This window comes from Phodopus roborovskii, unplaced genomic scaffold (assembly GCF_943737965.1).
Source record: "Phodopus roborovskii unplaced genomic scaffold, PHOROB, whole genome shotgun sequence".
Classification (NCBI taxonomy): domain Eukaryota; kingdom Metazoa; phylum Chordata; class Mammalia; order Rodentia; family Cricetidae; genus Phodopus; species Phodopus roborovskii.
Window position 1 is genome coordinate 82,630 of NW_026125520.1, and position 22,632 is coordinate 105,261.

The 22,632-nt window shown below is 35.9% G+C and overlaps 1 protein-coding gene across 1 annotated transcript in view; it reads right to left on the reverse strand.

Moving 5' to 3' along the window:
* The window catches only part of LOC127216126 (cyclin-dependent kinase 14-like), a gene marked incomplete at both ends in the record, with an annotated part of 85,287 nt that overhangs the window by 39,793 nt on the left and 22,862 nt on the right, over window positions 1-22,632 (reverse strand). The window contains 1 exon segment of the mRNA XM_051176675.1: window positions 11,857-11,980. Coding sequence (XP_051032632.1) covers window positions 11,857-11,980 — 124 coding nt within the window.

Consider the following 22,632-nt stretch of genomic DNA (forward strand, 5'->3'; position numbering starts at 1 on the left):
ATGGTACTGTTGTCTTCATAGAGAATAAAATAATGAGCTATGAGAGCACTTTATAAGAGGTAAAGAGGGCCATCATTGCTATTAGAAAGAACTGAACTGAATGAGATTCACTGTTCCATCCTAAAAGCAATCTACTGTCAATTGCTGCAGATCAAATGCCCTTAGGATTCGACAATGAGGATGCTTCCAAACCGTGAAGTCAATATTCAGAAGAAACAACACTCTGTCAGGGCTGGCTTCTTTATCACGAACCAGGCAAAGCATTTGTTCTGTGTGTATAACTGCACAGCACAGATAACCACAGTCATGCCATCCATATAGAAGGTCAGATAAACAAGGCACACTATTGAAGTGACACTGTTTGCTATCCAAGCCAGGGATGAAAATCTGCAGGGCACCGATATTTTTACTGCAGCAAAGTAAGTATAGAAGACACAGATGACTTAGTTTATAAATTAGCTAAGTAATCCATCATTAACCACTATCTCAAATTATTCCTTTTTACATTTTATTTATTTTTCTTAAAGATGGCAAGCGTCTTTATCAATTATGAATGTTTCTAGTTATATAATTCTCAAGGTGTAAAAAGATAGGTCGAATAAACTTTCGAAATTAATTAGGCTTAATTATGAAACAAACTGCCCTAGAAAGTAGTTCTAATGAACAAGTTAAAATGCTATTCAGATTGTTGTCAGCTAAACTTATTTCACTGTTTTACTATGCAGCAAGCCACTAAAGATTATACTTGGAGATATTGTATCATAGACATAGACTGCAGCAAGATTTACACATAACATCACAAACCTTGAATGTGAGGAGCAGAATGAGTGCTTAACTTGCTTCTAAAGGGCTTCCCATTTAAAAACAAGAACAAAGATCTTTAGCATATGTTTCATCCCCAATGTAATTTTCTAGAATCCCCACAGATCAAAATTTGAGCATGGTCTATGTCATATAAAATGTCCTACTATTTGCCTATAATCTACATACATTCTTCTCTGTAATTTAAATGGGCTCTGGATTATGTGCAACACCTAAGTATGTAAATATTTGCTTTGATTATTATTTACAGAACGACAAGAGAAAACTGTAGATCTTTCTTTTTTCTTTTCTTTTTTTTTTGGGGGGGGGGCAGTCAGAGTCTCACGTTGTATCTAAGCCTGGTCTGGAATTCTTAGCAATTGTTGGGCCTCAGACATTGTTCTGGGATTACTGATTTGCGCTTCCATGTTTGTTACAGGTTTGTTTTTTTTTAACTCTAATACAGTAGAAGCTTCTTAAAATATATACATACATGAAAGAAAGCTGAATTAAATCACCAAATAATTAGGAGACAATATGCTACAAAATATCTGTCACTTCCAAATGAAATCTCCAGTGGCAGAAATGGGTTACATTTAATTGAGCTGTTGGATAATGGGGTCCTTTGGGCACCCCCAAACAACTCAGGTTACTGCCAAGGCTATTATTACTTGCTTTTCACAAGCTGATGGTAAGGGCCTACCTATTGCTGAAGATAACACCTATATAACTCATTGAAGATGAAGAAGCCAAACTAATGCCTTACTAGAGCCTTCATCTCTACTGACTGGTGTTCATGGCACTGGAAGGTGGAACTAACCAAGCAACATCTGACTGGATTTAATGCCCACAACCTAAGATGGAAACTGAGACTAGATAGGCCAAGGACCTAGGATAAAATCAAATGCTAGTGTTCTGCTAAAGGGATGTAGCAATGAAATAACTCCTAATGACATTCTGCTATATACATAGACGAGTATCTTGCTCAGTCTTCTGAGGCAGACAGGAACAAAAATAGTGACCTGAAACTGGACAATGTATAGAAAGAAAGAGACCTTGGAACACTAAGTCCTAAAAGGGATGTGAATCCCTCTGCTTAGGGATCAGGGCACTGCAGAAGAGGAGGCAGAAAGTGGAGGTGGAAGACACCAAAGAAAAAAGCCTTCTAGAAACTACTGGACCACACATATGCAAACTCACAGAGACTGGCAGTATGCACTGGGCCTGCACAACTCTAAACCAGATGGAATCCAGGTTGTGAGAGGGTAAACAGACCCAAGCCCTCATCCCTAACCCAGAAGCTATCCCCCACTGAAAAGCCCTCACAAAGAAAAAGATGTTAGTTTGTTTGTTTGCTTGCCTGTTTTTCCCAGTGCTACCTCACTAGGTATTCAACCCATACTTCAGGGTAGACTCCATGGTCAGCAGTAGATGGCTAACACAAACAAATTTAATGGTATTTTTGAAGGTGTGTGTGTGTGTGTGTGTGTGAGAGAGAGAGAGAGAGAGAGAGAGAGAGAGAGAGAGAGAGAGAGAGAGACAGACAGAGAGAAAGAGAGAGAAAGAGAGAGAGAACCTTTGTCTGGGCATTTTCACCCTACTGGCAGGTCTTTTGCCTATATATTATAGTTTCTAGTTTCTCATTTTTATGAGATTTCTGTGTGTGTCTTTGCAACAATCTGTATTTCTTGTGATTTTTCTTTGCTCCTTTTTTTCTGTTTTGACCTTTCTGGTTTGTTTTTATATCATTACTATTATTTATTATTATTATTTTACATGTCTGTTTTGGATTCAGTGACAAAGTGGGGAGGATCCAAGGAAGGGAAAACAATAATAAGAATATATTGTGTAAAAATTATCTATTTTCAATAAAAAGGAATTTGGTTTCAGTTTTTACAGAAACATAATGGTTTAATTATAAAAAAATTAAAGTTTTATATTTCCCAACCATCATTCATCAGCAAGCTAAGTATCAAAGTGGTTGTTCTCTGGATGGTGTTGTATTAGAGTGTTTAATTAGAAAAGTGGCTAAATGACTTTTTGACTTAAGTTTGATTTAAAAAAATCATTGAAAGAAATTTAGCTACAGATAATGATAGAATCCTTCAGTCATTTCTGACTATTTATGTATGTGAATCTTGTGTTACCAGCACTGATGACTATAAAGATCAAACATTGATCACCTCCGATAATTTTTAAAGATACTCTACATTTTATAGTATCAACTATTCAGTCAAGGTGTAATTCTTCATTTAAAAATAAACTGTACTTATCCCAGTATATAAATTTAATTTCCTCTTGGATACATGGTGAAAACCACATGAATACCAAAGACTGCCTCAAATTAAACAGCTTCATGATTTATTATAAAAAAAATTTTCCTACATTTTTCATCCATGGATGGTTGAATCCTTGGATGTGAAACCAGAAGACTGCATAATGCTACTTTTTTGAGAATAATTTTTCCTCATGATCTTTAGAATTTTCTCAGGAAATATCTACCAGGGCCCCACATTCTATGAGACACAAATGTGTAAAAACCAAGTCATCTCTTGCTCAGCAAAGAAGAGCTCTATCTATTCAAGGATAGAATGTAATCCTATTCTGAAAGCATGGCCCAGTGACACAAATCTGCCATAGAGATGTCATCACAGTATGTCCCCCCTTTGTAGTTGTTAGTATTCCTCCTTCGAGAAGCCAGAGTGAGAAACCATGGTGGGAAGTACAAACAACAGACAGGAAGCATCACTGTGCAAGGTTTAGAAGCTCTTCCTTTGCCAAGTAATTGCATTTAAAAATAGTCAACATTTTTATATAACATAATATGAAAGATAATGATGAAAAGTGCAACCGTTTAGGAAAAGCTAATTAGTCCTCAGGGGCTTCTCTGTAAAACATGATAACCAGTATTCAAGAGTGATATCAAGGCTAGAGAAAGGTCAGTTGTATGATTAGGAGCAGAAGGGATGTGCCTCTGTTTTGTGTAGTCGTGTCTCTTTAAGTTTCCAGAGTGCTGACTCTGTTCATTACCAAAGTTTGAGAACTCAGGAAGGACCAGTGATAAGGACCAAAATATACATATTACATCATCATGTTGGACAGAGCAGAAATAAAACAGTATACCACTCTGGATAGAGATGCAGCAGAAATGCTAAACAAAAAGGAATAAATCTGAATTTATCTTCATAGAAGCAAAGATTAGAAACAATACCACATTGAATTAAATACCACTTTAATTATAGGTTAATAATAAATATGAAATTTATATTTTAGTCCAGAAACTGTTATGATACCAATTACAAGCACTAAGCTTAAATTCTTGTAATGATTTTGGAAGGGCACACATTTAAAAATAAAGGAGGATCAAACCCTGGCATCTGGCCCCAGAGATTGTACTTGAGGAGACTTACTCCACCTTAACTTTTCATATGAGTGTGTCTGAATCTGTGTAAACCCTTCTCTCTTTTGTGTCACTTGTTTCACTTACTTGTGCTACATCTCTGCCTACGGGTGTGTATGCTTATCTCTAACCAACATGTGTCATTATGATATAAGACAGTAAGACGTGCTATGCCTTTGGTCCTATTAGGGTTCCTAACCTAATCTGGAAATTTGCTAGAGAGAAGGCAAGACCATGTTTAATCATATTTGGTTTTAGTCTCTAGTTCTTGACACAAGTCCTTGTAAGACCCCTGAAATCTCTGAACTGTAAGACTGTCTTTCGTGCACACTAAGGATGTGTCTGATGGCTGGAGCCAGAGCTAAATGATGGACTGGAGAGAGCTTTATGGCACTCTGCACACCCCTCCCCATACATTTGTGTGCACCTATCTCCCTTTGCATTTTCCCAAAATTGTACTTTTACAGTAAACTAGTAAATCTAAGTGTTTTTAGTTTGTGTGCAAGTAATTTTAGTAAAGGATTTAACCTAAGGAGGAAGCTGTGGGAACCCTGTTAAAAAGCACTTGGTTAGAATTTAGGGGTATGTGCTTTGAATGGAACAGGGAGCAGTCATGTGACATTCAGCTTTAAATCTGTAGTGACTCTGGGCAGTTTGAGTCAGAGCTGAATTGAATCTTCAGAACCTCAGCTGATATTTAGGGTTTGGACAAATTGTTTATTGGGATGAAGAAATAGCCCAAAGTGGGTGCTGGGAGTGTTAGGAGTGAAAGGAAGCTCGGAACTATAGAAGGGAGATGTGTTAGAAACTACACCCAGGAGGAATCACTGACATTTATTCATCTGGAGCCCAGAATGGATGAACAGTAACAGAAACACTGATGAAGAAACTCAGCTTTCTATTGCCTGCAGGGCTTCTCAATGCTTTAATTCACCTCTTGAATGTAATTCATGAGTTATCCAGGGAAGTCTCCTTTCTCTCTTCTTACAGTTTCTTTGAGATACACGAGTGGGTCTAATGGGTCATACAGACTGCTATCTAACATTCTGAGTCCCATTTTTCAACAAGGATCTTACTGTTCAACTTGACCCAGCTCATCATATCAGCACAAACTATTATGACAGGGATACTTATCAGGAAGCTGTATGCTTGGTGAACAAGCCACAAGTGAGTTAAATAATTTGTTTACTTAGTGCTTCCTGAAGACTCTGGTCCTAATGCAAAGGGCAAGAGTAGCTTAAGGCATCACTTCTTGATTTAGCCACTGCACTGATAATTTAGTCTATGGATATATATATATATATATATATATATATATATATATATATAATCTGAACTTCTATCAAAATGCAGAGATGTGTTAGCGGCATGATACTGTGGCAGACACTTGCTCAGTGTGAGTTAAAACCTGGGTTTAAATCCACAGGAGAAAATATCTACATCAAAAATCCTGAAACTGTGAATATGAAGGACTTTCCCTTTTAGCTTAGGATGTATAACTGTTTTACCTTCATTTCCCCACATAGATTTTGTGCCTGTGTTTGAAAATCAAGTCAAAGCAGAAGACTGCAAACGATCTGAGCCTATTGACAAGTGGGTGATGACAATGGCCATGCTTTGTTCTTACATATCACATTTGTTCTATAGTTTTCTTGTTAACTCCAGTTACAAGAATCTGATTTTTTATGATGCTACCAACTAATTTTAAGTATTCTAAGAGTTTATTGTTAACTACTCATAAACCATAATAATCACATGGACCTGGAATTTTCTAATTTTTTTTTCTGCTCTTTCATCCATTGCCCCATCTCATAATGAGTACTCCCAATTTAACAGGCTCTTTGACCCCGTTCAGCTCTGGTATTCTATTCTATCACATCAAGGCTGATTTAAGTAAAGTTTCCACAATTGGTACCATTTGCTGGTTGCTTTCCAGGAGAGAGCTCGCCAGTGAAATTACTCTGTTATATTGTGAGGTTGGATATATGCCTCTAACATGACTGATGCTAATGTGTCAATGTGAGCTTACCATGTAGATGCATGACTTTGGTGCCAGATGTTGGGACAGGAAGGGCAAAGATGGAAGCCCTCTCCACATTCCAGAGTGGAGCATCTAATTCTAAATATATTGTCTGTTTGCAGAGCTAGATAAAAGCAACTGCCTAAACTTTGCATTAAAATTGTTTATGTGTTTAATGGTCCAAGAGCCTTTTAAAAGTAGAGTAATACTTCATTGGGTAATAAAGCCATTTGTTATTACAAACTATATGCTACAAGAAAGACACAGTGAAATGGAATCCTGCAGGCCATGACAAATTGGCGAGGTTCTACCTTAAATGTATTCATAGAGCTCTATTAATAAATTTTATTTGTGAACAATACAAAATAGTATACTTTGGGAATAAGAGACTTTTTTCCTAGAGTCTTCATATCTATCAAAGTGACTGAACAGGCCCTAATTTGCATATGAAGTTTTACCTCTTTGTGTTCTATTTCATATGTGATTCCTGAGAAGCACGGAACAAACAAGCATGCGCTTGATGTGTCCTCTACAAAGATACATTTCTAGTATGGCCCTTAAATTAATCTAAAATCTAATTTAAAAAGTTCCCTAAGAATCTCTGGGAGTGACATTCTAGGCCGATGGTTGGAAGAAAACAGAACAATTTTCTTTGATTAAAACCATAACCCTGTTTAATTCCATTCCTCCCTGAAAAGTTTGTAAAACAAAGTATGACTTCAAATGTTTATTAGAGACTTCTTGGTGATTTCTTTCCATCCCCAGACATAAACTTAGTCTGCCTTTCAATATAGTTAGACCATGACCTCTAAAAACAGAAGAAGAAACCTGGATGACCCCACAACATCTTGCAAAAACTGCACAGAACTGTAAATCTATCATCCACTTTAATCTAATTTAGACAGAAAATATTTGATTTCTTATTCTACTAAGAACTATGAATTCATGCATTTGTTTGCTTTCTGCACTTCAATTCTTTTAATGTACTCAATACATCATGAAAGTATGACTTAACTCATCTGTTTGAATGTCAAACTTCTGAAGACATATACATATCAGTAACATTATCTGGACGGCACAGGCTGTATTTACATATTTAGGGAAAATCACACATGCATAAATATGTATGTAACAACAATTAAAGAAAATGAGACCATGCATTTGAATGAAAGTAAGTGTGTGGAGGAGAATTATGGGATGTTAGAGTTAGGGTGAGGGAAATTGTGTTGTGGGACTATATTAGTCTCAAAAAAAAAAAAAACCAAAATTTAAATTCCTGAGAGAAAGGGCCAGGCACTGATTCACATTTAGTGAAAGATTTTTAATTACCAGTAAGTCTCTACTCACTAGAAAATAGGTTAATGTGTGTTTAAAAACATGCAACACAAACCAACAATACTAAAAGGACCTGGGAATGTATTTGTCCAGCAAGCAAAGGCTCAGAAAACACAAAGGAGTTAAATTAAGTAATGATCTCTTAATTCAATGTCTGATACACTCTGAAATTGATAAGAGTTTAACTGAGTGATGAGGAAGGCTCTGCTAGTTTGCTCCGCAATATTTTTCTTTTTGCAACCTGAAGGTACAGGCCTCATAAGTACCAAGCGCTGTGTGAAACCCATGTCGGAGAGACTCAAAAAAAAGTCTAAAGCTCACACTTCCTTCACCCAGGAACTCCACCTGCAGTCCTGATCATCAAGAGCCAGGACAACTCTGATAAAGACACCATTGTTTTATAAACAGCTTATTTTCTACAGACACTGATGCATTCAAGTGAGTCTTAATCTTTAGATGATTACCCACTTTGTCATGAATTTTTAGCCATTCAACCAATGTTTATTGTTAGTATTTTGCATTTGGTACCTATTGTAGGGTTGGGCATATAGTACATGTGATAGTGGGCAAGGTAATTAGCTGAAGCAAAAAATAAAAATACAAGACCAAGTGACTAGGACGCCTTCAATGCATTAGAGAAGTGACTGATTTAATAAGCTGAGGACAGTACTGAGAATGGTCCTTTTCTGGGCAGGGCTGCAACCATCCCTCTACAAAAGAAAGAAAGGACAACCACACAGGAAGCAGGAAGGTGACCCAGGAGACCATAAAGGCCACTAAAAGGCTGTGATGTGGGGACAGCTTTGGAATTTTGTTGTTCCACAGTGTACTAGCAGTGCCCAGGTAGTGAGGACACTGGTTGCATAATAGATTTGAAATACTTCCCCTATAGATAATATGAAGGCAGATGGAAATGAGACCAACTGTCTCGAACAGCAAGGTCAAGGTGCTAAACCCCTTCAATTTCCTCATTCTAAATGCATGCAGAAAATAATACTCAGATGAGTGATCAGCAGGACCTAGCCTAGTGAAATCAGTTAAACTATATTCTGTTTGGAAGTGAAAGGCCTATAAATACAGCAACGTCTGATTTATCTTACCCATGAACAAAAATCACCCAAGTATTAAGTTCTGTTCATCAATTACTGTTAAATTAGTCAAATGAAAAAAAAATGTTCTGTAAATTCTGAGATGTATTTTATTAGTGTGAACTAGACATACATCAATAGTATCATACTTACTATATGAAGAATATATCTGCACACACCTATTTATAGCATTCATATCAAGACTTTATTAAAGAATTTATTAAATAATCAGGCAGCCCTAAGGTAAAATGTCTGTTTATGTAAATAATGGCACAGGTACGCCTAAGATTAAAGGCTATGGGTCAAGTGCCTGGCAGACCGAGTTTGTAGCCAGACACTTGTATGGCCAAGCCTCTTAAGGTCTACCTCACTCCAAATCTCACATTTGTCTCAAAAAGTTGGGTTGCTTTCAATAAGCTTACTTATGTGAGGAAACTAGAAATAATTTATGCATATTCAGAACACAGGATGAACCTGATGAATGGTGGTGGTTTTATCCTCTGGCATATATATACATATATATATACGCACACACACACACACACATATATATATATATATGTGTGTGTGTGTGTGCGTATATATATATGTATATGTATGTATGTATGTATATATATATATGAATACATATACATTTATATTTTTTTCTAAAAAGGAAGCAGCATTTACAGCACAGTGATACAGTCATTCAGAGATATTTGCCTCTTTTATTCACACATTTGCGTCATTGTTCACATAAAAGACAAAAGTAAGATAAAGAAACAAATTCCAAAGCTCTTGAAATGTCAGAGTCTGGATGAAGACCAGATACTAAGTGCTCTGCTGCCTGGAACTGGTCTGTTTTTACTATTTAGCTTCACTGTATTTCCCATGCATTTCCTTCATCTCATACACACTCATGCCCAAAAACAGTAAATCACAGTTAATTGCATGTCTTAAATTAAAAGATGAAATAATGCACACTTAATTGGGGGAAATTGTCAATTGGTGAACAAGTCTCGCTCATTACACTCTATGCATGGGACGGATGCCAAGTGCACATTCCTAGCTAGACAAGTGACTATGACATTGAGAGTACATGGGCCATCCTCTGCAGCTCAGCCTGGACCAAAGAACAGATTGCTTTAAAAAACACTCACCCCTGCACCTCTAGTACGCCATTCTTTCACTGCAAAGAGTGAATACATTCGCACAGGAATGTGAAAAATTGTGGGTAATTAGGAAAATTAAAATATCCTTGACAAAAGCTTGAACAGATATGATATTTTAGCCAATAATGGAAAAATCTCAGCTGATACAAATGATTTGTCATATTCTTTAACATGAATATACATTATGGAATGCTCTTATTAGATAAATACTTATAAAACAGTATGTAACTTTTTGAGAATATGCAACAGATAAGTGAAACAAGATGTAAAAAAAAGAGAAAATATATTAAAATGTTAAAAATAATTTCTGAGTGATTTATAGTCTTAATTTTCTAACTTTAAAAAAAATACCACTTCAGATTTTAAGACTTCCATTTCAGCTTGTTACTGAATCTGATATAAAATGCTAGTGTTTTGTTTGTAAATATATATTCCTAAATATGACCTGTTAAGTCCATAAAATATTACCTTATGCATATTTTCAGGACTGAACATTTGATACTGAAAAACCATAAGAATTAGAGAGTCTTTTCAGATGAACTTACCTTACTATAAGAATAAAAATAACATCTTAAAATATAAAACTAATTATAAAGCATATTCAAACAACTATTATATCTTTAGTTGTACAGACAAATACTTTCTTAACACATATTTACTGGCATACTCAATGCAAAATTTAAAGAACAGTCTCCATTCAGTTAAACGCTGATCACAGTAATGTAAATCAACAGATATCTTACACTAGCAAACTATAATTAAAAAAAAAACACTGTTAAAATGTAAATTCTTTTAAAGTTATTGACAGTGACAAACTACAAAATGTCTGCAGCAAAGCTAATACCTTGAATTCGAAGAACTACAAAATTCCTCTCTACCCCTCCCCCTCCATTATTTATTCTCTCTATTCAAACAGACCTTATATCCAGCCACCTCATATAACCTTGATGCCAAATCTGGCAATACATGAAATCACATACATGAAATCATACAGAGTTTCACTATTTATATTAAAGTCACTGATGAAAAAAGTGTTTTGTAACATACATCACTCATCATGCTAGTGTTTTCTTCTGTTTCTCTTTGGAAGAAAGGAACATATAAACCCAGTAGAGTCGATGTGTCCTGTGGTACTCAACTACCTGCCCTTGAAATAAACAAGCACTCTCTCCCCCCTTTTATTTACTATGGGTTGGAATGAGGGAAAATAATTATTTTCCTCAAAAGGTTGTCTCAACCTCAGGCATCTTTAAATCCCCATTCTTAATGAAACAAATTTCTAATCTGAATATGTATTCAAAAATAATTGAGGTAGAGTAGTGTCAACACATCACACTTCCATCAAGTGTCATCCCCACTGCTGGGAACCCAGTAAAGCCAACAGCACAGTGGCAGAGGGGACAGCACCAGCTTTGCTTCCTTTGGATTTGCAAAGATGTGAAAGGCCAAGCTTCAGATTTCTTTTAAAATCCCTGTTCTAGGATCTAGGATCTAGCATCATTCTCATTTACAATGCTATGAGGAATACCTAAAATAATGGACACTTCTGGCAAGGTTACAAGAGATTCCTACATTGGGTCCTTAGAGTGAGTAACATAAACTTTTGAAAATTGCTCATCCCAGGGTGTCCAAAAATGGCACCAAGATTTCACTTTACCGCTCTTGAAGTTTAATAAAATGTTCAGAATTCTTAAATTGTGAGGTAAGCTTGACTTTCATGTTACTTTAGATTATTTTCACAACAAAAACTAAGAAAAGAAAGATCTCCTTGAATATATTTTATATCCAAAATTTTCCTGAGATTTTGTTTGATGTCACATGTGAAGACCTTGTGATTATGTAATGAAGGCTAGAAAGCAGAGTTCTACATCATAAAAACCCACCAACCACTATGTTTTACTTTATCATTTTTCAAAAGATGGAAATAATTTCTTTGTTCCGGAAAAAAAATTACCATGAGCCATGATGACAGAAGAAGTGCACCTAAACAAAGGCAGTGCCACCATCTGCCTGGCATTCTCACAGTGTGACAAATAAACTGGTAATTAACTGCTTTCTTACCGAAATCTGCCAGCTTTAACTCCCCCGTGTCACTGATCAGAAGGTTCTGCGGTTTCAGGTCTCTGTGCAAAATATACCTCTGGTGGATGTAGGACAGCCCTCGCAGCAACTGAAATAAAAACAACTGAAAAAACAGGAGGGAGATGAGAGTTAAAATTCATATTAATATAAATACCAGTTCACATATGCAGTCTGTCAAATACATTAGTGGGAATGGGCAGCCACCTCTAATTTCCCTACCAATTATTAAGCAAAATGCACAATGGTAGCATATCAGCCACTAATTCATCACTAAGTCAGAGAATTTCTAAAACTTCATGGTGTCAATCAAGATACTTCCTCAGTCACAGAGATCTATCATCCACATTCTATAAATGACAGAGAATATGAAAGATCAGGCAATTACAGTTTTACAGTATTTATCTCTCTAAACTAAAATGATGTCCATGAGAGCAAAGCAATCTATAATATCACAAGATAAAAATGTTATATAAATATGTATTTGTGTAGAAATGACATGAACATGGCATGCATGGACCCACCAACTAATATGCTTTAAGGGACAGAAAGATAAGATGATTTGAGACAATGAAAACAATACAGTCACAAGGTGCAATTAGTAGCAAATTATGATCAGGCTACCTTTGCACATATGGCTGTAGAGATTAGCTATTGCCTGAAGATAGATGTATACTTGGCTAATTGCAGAGCTGACCTAGCCTAGCAGAGGCAGCAAGGATTCAACAATAGTTTGGGTGTGACAAATAACTATAAGATGACAAGCGGCCTTTGCTTTGTAGTTTTATAACAAGTGAATTCTTTAATTCTAATAACAAAAGCACGGTACTCTCTGTATCTCAAGGCCCCTCCTGTGAAGAAGTGTGTTTCAACTAATTTGCTTGCCAAAGTCACTCTCATTGATACAGTATTTAAACAATCAATCTCCCAAAACAAATGTGCTTTTACATTTATGCACCAACTATATCCTGCTCATAAATCCAGCTAGTAACAAAAGGCTGTGCCAAGAAATCTAACATGAGTTAAAAGACAAGTGCTTGAGCCACTTTGAAATATTCAAGTGGAAATGATTAGCAACTCTTTAAGATTACTGGGAGCTAGCATCTCTGGAATGCCCCCACTAACCAGTGCTATGAACTTCAAGCACACTTGCCTACTGATGTAAAAATGTTGAGATGACAATAAAATTAGTTCACCTCAAAAAATCTTTATAAGTGATAACTATGTGTGGACAAGAGGAGGCCTTGGCTCACTGTTTCCAGAGTAGAATTATATGAGCATCTAGAGACAAACATTGTTGCTTAAAGACTCAAGAAAACAAACATCTTTCCAGAATTTGCCTCCTCTTGACTCCTCTTATGGAGAAGATGGAAAGGGTTGATGAACACTAGCTTCACTATTGCCTTTTAATCTCCTGTGACTAAGTCACAGGCTTATGATTCCATGAAATTCTTTAGTTCTTCAGTTTAGAGGGAAGATGAGTAGGTTAATTAAAATGTGCTGAGGTTAAAAAATTTTAAGACACACATTTATGCAGATAATACATAAAATTTTAGAAATAAACATTTTGTTAAGAAAAATTTGTCATTGCCCAAGAGCTAGGCCTTGCTTAGTACTACAGGACTGAGGATTTGGCCCTTTCACTCTGGCAATGCTTTCAACCTGATAGGGAGAGCACAACGTACACCCTTTCATTATCTACATCACAGTGATAAGGAGACAGTGTGGTGTCTCAAGATTTCTCAGCATCTAGGTGGAAGGGCTAGGGTACAAACCAACACTGCTTGATTACAAAGCTGACACTCTTAACTAACCCAGCTCAGGGACTATCAACAAGGATAAACACATGTGGGAATACTGATATAGAAGCTGCTTCTTCAAACTGATAGGATGGCATATGAACATCCAAGAACATTGCATCTAAGCCCACTGAACTGAACTCTGGTTTCAACCAGGTGCTCCATCCCCAAGACTTTTTATTCTCTAGCATATTACAATAAAAGGCATGATGCTTTTCAACTCTGATCCCCAGTCCCTGCTGCTTTCTCTGACTTCCTTACCGCTCCCTCTCCAGCCCCTCTACTCTGGATAAAGCGCTCCCACTCTATCCCCAAGTGTAGCTTCTGAACACATCATTCACAGTACATAATTTACCCCAGCTCCCACAGACTGTATCCCTTATGCCACTTCATAAGCTGGGTACACAGTTGGCAATTCTGTATCCACTAATGGTATTACCAGATGGATTAGAGACATCTGGATAGGGCAGATAAAAAAACATCACAGCTAGGAAGTCCTGAAATAGGATTCTCAAACAGTTAAGAGCAGAATTGGGCAGATTAAGTAGGACCAAAGGGTTTCTCTTTTAATACCCCAGTAACTAGTAAAAATACACAATCCCTATGCTAATCCAGAAGCTACTCAACTAGGATATCATGCTGAAGAAGATTTAAACCAGTATTAAGGAAGGATGAGATTGTACACTCAGCTTTAGAAGCACAGAAGCTCTAAACTTTGGGGGCTAACATGATCCCAAAAGTATATAAAATCAAGACAGAGCAAATCTCTATGCTGCCATCATGCTAAGAAAGACTGACATTTACATGAGCAGATCCCTCCACTCTCGGTATCCTGAAGGTTCAAGGAAGGAAAGATCTAGCAATAAAAAAGTAAGACAATTGACTACCGTTATATGAAGATTAGCCTGTAAGAAGAAAACAACTCAGGAAATTTGCCTCTCTGAAAACATAACAGGGAATTAAGCTATATTTCCTGGTCACAGAAGCTGAAATAACGGTGTAATAAACTGTTGCTACTCCGAGGAGAGAATTGGAGGCCAAGGCCATGAGTACACAATCAACTCAGAACAAAGAAAAGAATATACAAAACTGTAAATTCTCCAACAACAAAGTGTCATAAATCTAAGGATGTCAAGATGACAAAAGCAAACTTCACCAAAGCTGGGGTGTGCCAGTACACATCTGTAATTCCTGTGCACAGACTGAAGCAGGAGGATGGCAGAGTTTCAGGCTAGCCTGAGCTATACATACATACATACATACATACATACATACATACATATATATGTCTATGTGTATTATGTATGTATGTATGTATGTGTATATGCATGTATATGTATATGTATGTGTATATATATGTATACACACATACATATACATACATACATACACACACACACTGTCAAACTAATGGAAAGAAACAAGGAAGGAAGGAGAAGGGGTAAAGGGAAGGAAAGAAAGAGAAGAAAAAAGAAGAGGAAGGTAAGAAGATAAAGGGAGGGAGGGAAAGAAAAGATAGCAAGGGGGAAAAAATCGATGTTTTAAAAATAACATCTTACAGTGACTAACAGTCTGTGCATTGGTAGGCAGGGTGGGAAACACTAAGAACTCTGTCCCTTAGTGAGCTAAGTAGAACACCCTATGTAGTAGAACACTCAATATAATACTGGAGAACTCAGGTACAGGGGATTTCTCCTTATGCACAATCAGGCAAGGGCCTAAGTTTCTCATTTAAATTTCTGGAAATGCAATGTCTCTCAGATAGTTGTTGCATAAACCATAACACAATTAAGCTCTTACTAAGACTTTCTACAAAACAATAGAGGATGTTAGGAAGAAAAGACCTCCAGAGTGACCCACACAGTCCAAGAGAAAGGATCATATTAGCTTGTTATTAAAATTATTAAATCAATGGAACCCTATAGAATGAAAAAAAATAATAAAGACTTGCTGCTAAGGTCGCTCAAAGTACTGTTACATGTCTTATTTAATCTCTTTGATCTCAAAGTCTGCATTTCTGATAAAGAAATGGAAAAAGGGAAAGTCCAAAGCAAGGTTCCTCAGAATTCTCACAATGCTTTCCAACTTGCACCACATGACCTTATCTGTACCTTGATAAGTGCTTCTTCTGATGCTTTCTATGAGCAAGGCTGAGCAGACACCAAAATCCAAGGTGCCTTCATTATTAAAGGAACACAACTTCATAAAGGATCCAATTAGCATATAATGAACTCAAGGTTCTCAACCCTGCTTTATTTTTCTATTCAAAAGTCTTCTTAGAAATAAGTAGGCAGTACCAAGGACAATATTGACAGATTATATTAGAATCACATTGCTATCTCTCTACTGCCTCTACAGAAGGTCTTCCCAAGAACACTTGGTCACGGAATATCCTACTTATTCCTTCTGAAAAGAGTCTTTGGAACCCATCAGCACACTCTCTGTAGGTTTACACCCCTGTATGAGTATGTTCAAGTTCTGTAAATGAAATACCAATGAGACAGGCCTGAAACCATGATAGGAAAGCAGGGACTTCTCTGTTAGGAGCAGACCTCCAGCCCCCAAAATCTTGTCATCATTTGCAGGGAACATTTCATATTCTCAGTGCCATGGCATATACTACCTAAAAATACTCCCATTTTGTTCTTTATTAATGCAACGCTTATTAACATATATAAACACCTTGCTGTATAAGAAAAGGGAGATTTAAAAAAAGAGAGAAAGGAAATGAAGATTAAAATTTATCAAATTTCATGTACACGTCTCCTTTAATACATTATTCCTTTTTGAAACTTGTCAAGTTTGAGCAGGGGTCAAAGGCAGGTATTTTAATCATAAGTTTGAAATTGAGATGGCAACATTACACACTGTTGACTTTAATATGCTGCTGTATGTACTCTGCCGACATATTAGAGACACAGCAACAAACTCTGAAAGTAACTCTTTGCACTGGTGTTTGAAATGTAACTTCAGATGCACTTCATCCTACTGTCTAGTCATTGGGTTCTATGACTAGTCAGAAATTCAAGGATCCTTTATTATACAAGAGTCTCCTTAATACAGGATTAATCATGGTCAACATTTTGTAGATTGCCAAGGCATGAAAAGTAAGTTTCTTGGGGATTGCATAACACTATCAAATCTACCAGTAAGACCTACTGGCAATAGTGTACATCCCCATGGCATGCCAGCAGTTTCCTACAAAAATGGCTAATTGACTTTTTATCAACAGGAGACCATTTAACATGTCTGTATCTTAGGTTTCTCATTTTAAGGATTGCTTAAATCTTGGATGGATACCTTTAATAGCCACTTGAACCATTCAATTATAGCATTCCTCAACTGTATGAATAACAACGGAACAGGTGCTAAATAAAATGACTGTATTATTAACCACTTACTAAGACCTTATTATGGTGCATGTTGTTCCAGGTGTTGCTACATATCCATCTTTCTAGAAAAATAATCATAAACATTGACAAAATATTCTACAACTGGTGTCAGATAATACTTTACCTGTAAAGCTAATTCTTCAGTTGGGAGGATCTACAGAATGATTGATTTATCATGACTCGTTCCACTTAATTAAGCTTCAAAATCTCTAATGTAAATATCAAGTCCTAATGTTTAATATAATACATTCAGTTATTTACTAATAGTTTTATTTTACAAAAAGCATCATTACAATTTGCTGTGTCAGTTTTTAAGCAATACTCAGAAGGTCATACAAGGATAACAAGTGAGATGGAATTTTATTAAACTTATAATGTAAGTTTTTTAAACAACCATGTGAGTTACTCTTTTATGTGTCACTCTGCATGTACTTGAAAGTATTTAGTACACTGTTCAGGCAGTGAAATACACAGGGATCCATGCCAATACATCAGGCTGCACATGGATGCATTGTCTGTGGTGCACTCCTCTACATACAGCTATCAGCAAACATGCATGGTAGATGAAACTAACCACACTTCCACCCCCATTTGGGTGTTTCTACTTTACTTTCTACTTCTTTGTTATATTCCTATAATGTCTTTAGAAATATAGATAACATGTTTCAGAATTCCTAGCTAATACAAAAATTAATTTACATTTCTAAGTTCCTTCAACATTAATAAGCTTTTTCCCAAAGATAATAGGTTTCTGAAAGGGAACAATTTTTTTTTAAATGAGTCTTTGAGTATGTGGCATAACTGTGGGAATAGCTGCTTTCATCTTATTTGAAAGTTGGGATCATCAGATAAATAGCCTTCCATCCCACCTTCCTTCACAATTCAGTGTAATAGTAGACACCATCAAGACAAAACTCTTGGATGAAAATGCAGAGAGAGCAGGTTGAAGCTGCAAGATCTAGAACTTGGAGACTCCCAAGAAGTCAGATATGTTTACAAAACAGATCTGTTTTCTGAAATGTTCTGGGAAAGCTGTCCTGATAGATTAAATAGGCTTCTGGAAACTACTAGTATCTCTGATGAAAAATGCACAGACAGCCATGGCTCTTAATTAGGGTTTCTAATGCTGTAATTGAACACCATGACCAAAAGCAACTTGGGGAGGTCATGGTTTATTTCAGTTAACAGTTATATATCACAATTCATCATGAAAGGAAATCAGAGCAAGAACTAAGAGCAGAAACACAGACAAATGCTGCTTATTGGCTTGATCACTCATGGCTTGCTCAGTCTACTTTCTCACACAACTCAGAGCCACCTGCCTAGGGAGCTGTGCCATCCACACTGGCCTGGAGCCTCCCATGTCAATCATTAATCAAGGAGTTAGACACGTTTGCCTATAGGAAAACCTTATAAAGGCATTTTCTCAATTGAGAAATGTTCCCAAAAGATTATAGCTTGTGTCAAGTTGACATGAAACTGACCATAACACAAGGATTCTGTTTAAGGAAATTGCTAATCAGTCCAAATGTCTGTTCTCACACTATGAAAATGAACAAGAATTTACATTCGATGTATTCTGTGTCTATAACAACATTTTAGAGACTAAATCAGCATGAAATAACTTGATATGAATCAAGAAAGGTAATATGAACTTGTTTTAGAAAGATATTTTTTAAAAAGAGCCCAAAAGACTGACAAATACCGAATCAAGTCTAAAATCCTTGGGAGTGAAATGTAATGATCAAAGACTTGCAAGTTTGGGTATATTTGACCAATGAATTTCTCTCAATAACCTCCCAGAAGTGTGTGAAATAATAGAAATTTACATAACAATGAGATAATACTTATGGACTTTCCTGGCTTGTCACACAAAAGTCATGCTTAACCAAGACAATCAGAAAGTTCCTAAGTAGAGTGTGCAACTCTACTACACCTGCAGATTTCCCATATGGGTATCTTGTCTGTCTTGATAAACATAAAACACTAGTGTATTATGCAACATCCATTGCTGAATGGAGAGAGGCAGGGAGAATAGGCTGGCTTAAAGTCTGAATCCCAGGATGACATCTCCCCTGTTCCCAATTGTACTTTCAGTCTCTGCCTCATAACTACATATAACATGGCTCCAGTGGCTGCATTCCTATTTTTTCTTTATTCAAGTTTTAAAATACTGCAATTGAGAGTGTACTAATTACAAAGCTGGCCTCGCTTCCACTGTCAGATCCAAGTGGTTAACAAATATATCAGCAAATGATTTCACTGAATTCCACATGTGCATGACATAATTCACTTCTTAGCTGACCCTTGCATGTCCAATAAAATATGAACTGATATGCATAATTTTATTAATAATCCTTTAATTTCTAGATAGGGAATATTATTTCTCATAACAAAAATAGGATAAATGTGTTCAGGAGAGTCCTAGGCAGGCACTAAGAATTCATGTAGAAGTTTTTAAAACATTATTTAATGGGCTCATGAAAAAATATCCTATTTCCTAACATACCGAAATAGGAAAGGCTCTATGCTATTCCTGGCTACGCATCACAGGGGTATTATCACTAGGTCAGTGAGAGCTCTAATGAAGACTGTGGAGAAGATCAGATGCCATTTGGTTTTCTCACTAAACATCAGAAAGTCTCATTTAGGAATCAATTCTCAGTGCCATCTGCATAAGACAATCTTAATTTGGCATAACATTATTTTATCTGTTACACACCTGCTTGTTTTTAAGCAAACACAGCAACTTTTCAACCATACTAAAAACTCATACTATTTTAACTGAAATGAAAACCAGGAATTAGTATCAATGGGATTGCAGATAAGTCAGGGAATAAAGCAGGGAGTTCAAAATTATGCTGGTAATTTTCAGTTATTTTTTTAATGGGAAATATAATTTTGCAAAGAATCATCTAGAAAAGTCATTAAGCCACAGAAATGGAAATACATTACATAAAACACAGAAAGATCCAATCTCATCATGATAATAGCATGTCATCATCTTCAGCTATGTCTGTCAGCTACAGACAGTGTCAATTAATCTTTTCTTTTTTTTTCCATGAACCTTAATTTCCAGTCTCTCGGGCTTATCAATTTTTAAATACCTGAAACCTGAATAAAGGGGAATATTTAAACTGTTTCAGTTGTTTAAAAAATTCAATAGACAATCTAAAGCTCACTAATAGATATAAAATTACAAATCGATACACATTTTGTGTGTGGCTCAATTATGATCAAACTCTAATAGGCTTTAAAGTAGACAGCATTTAAAATGTGGAAAAATAAGTAGTCTCCAAGAAAGCTAAGCAGGTTTCTTGGAGTGCCAATTTCCATGCTGTAAAAATGCGTTGCTATGTCTTTAATCATCATAAATATTTATAATAAGGCTCTGTCCTTGGGCTTTTACATCAGTGCGTAAATCGACCTTTTTTTTTTTTTTTAAGTAACTAATTGCTAAAATTATTCATTTGTCAAAAATGTATATAATGCTACAAATGAACTATTAGTTAAGAGTTAATATTTATTTCAGAATACCACAGTAATAACAGACACAGTCTGTAGGCAATTAAAGCAGCAACATGGTTTGGGGAATTTAGTTAATACTGACTTATTTTCCTGATCTTATTCCAGTACTTCCCAGGAATGATCACACACACAAAAAAATAATACAACTTTCACAAAGATTTTGCCCAAAATTAATCCCAAATGAATTGGAAAATGTTTCAGATGCTCCTGAAGAATCACAGACAACAGGGGTGGTCCAGGTGCCTTCTTTCTCTCTAGTCTCCCATGAGCATCATGTTTGTGGTACTTGAAAATCTGCCCAAATCAAACTAAAGAAAAATCCCCTCAATTCACGAGTACATTGACGTTATCGATTATATTATTTGGTTGTAGGCTTGTAGGGGGCATGTGTGACACTGTGTGTTAGAGGACAATCTGTGAGTGTTTGTTCTATCCATATACCATGTGAGTCCTAGACACTGAACTTAGGTCTTCCAGCTGGTTGGCAAGGGCTTTTACCATGGAGCCATCTCAATACCCTTATGTTATATTTTATAACAAAATAGTATGTATGAAATAAAAAGAAAATATGTAAATTTAAGACAAATGTTTAAAACATTTCTACACATTGTCCAGTTGTATACTAAGAAAACTAGTATTTAAAACTGACAAATTTGTATGCAAAAGAATCTGATTGTTTCCCTTTTCTTTTATTATTATTATTATGGTATCTTAGTATAGACATGTGTTATAGTATGTGTATGGAAGACAAAATTTGGAGTAGGTGCTGTCCTTTTATGATGGGATCATGTGATTCTAAATAGGTCTTCAAGCCTGTATGTGACAATTAATTAGACCCAGTGAACCATCTTGACAGCCCAGTATAGTCTCTTTAAAGTAATAACATTGACTTGATTTTCAAATCTTCTTAACACAGAACTGTTTCAATGTCCTATTTTTAGCTCAATTGGCTTCCTTTTCATCAATATCTAACCCAGCTTTATGAACAGTTGTTAATTTAGTAAATATTATTATTATCTTCCTCATTTTTGTATTCAACATAAAAATATTTTAATATATCAAACAAAAATACCCATGGGACATCTGTCACTATGTCACTGTCAGATATCTTTTAGAATAATTTCACCTGCAGTGTAACTCCTAAATGTAACCCTGGAAAAGTGACACTGAGCAAAAGCCAACATATAAATAGCTGAGTGGCCTCCCCAAGGAAATGGAGCTGTCAGCATCCATGGTATGCATGTCAGATGCCAGAACACAGGGCATTCAAACTCAATGTGTCTAGTTTCTAACTTTAGAGATCAATATTATCTTCAGTATGAAAGTACAGATAAACCCATGTGACCAATTGCTGATAAAGTCATAATACAGCTAACAACAACAATTTAATGTGTTAATTTTGTAGCATAGAGAAATAAATATTGAACAAAGGGCCAAAGTCCTTTAATAAATGTCTCAATCTCAGTGATTCTGATGGACCACATCTCTGTGATGCTGTCATTATAATGGGCATGACTACAACTCACCTTAATTTTTCACTTGATGGTCTGAATGTAATGCTAGGATGGGAATAATTTTGCACCAAAATGTTCAAACTGTTATTCCTCTATCATCCACCATCTCGCTCTGGGGGGAAAGGTACCTTCTTTCTTCCTTTTTTTTTTTTTTCTGTTTTAAACTGACATTTTATATTAGTACAATGTTGTTAACATTAACCATAAAAATTAATAAAACTCTTAAATAAAGCAGGAATTTCATGTGCTAATGTCTGAAGCCCTGCAACGGGGCAAACTACAGTTATCAACATGTGATCATAACAATAAACACACTCTAATCAGTATTTTTCCCCCTTTAGTTTTTCATGATGACATCCTTTGAGCCAAGATGACAAACTCAAGAGGAATAGGACATAGTAAATGTCTGAAGAAAGAACAGACAAATTATATATTTTTTGCTAAAACATGAACAAATACTCTCGACTTATTCATCACAAACAATCTTTGACCTCAGTTATCTGAAATTATCACTTAGTTTATTAT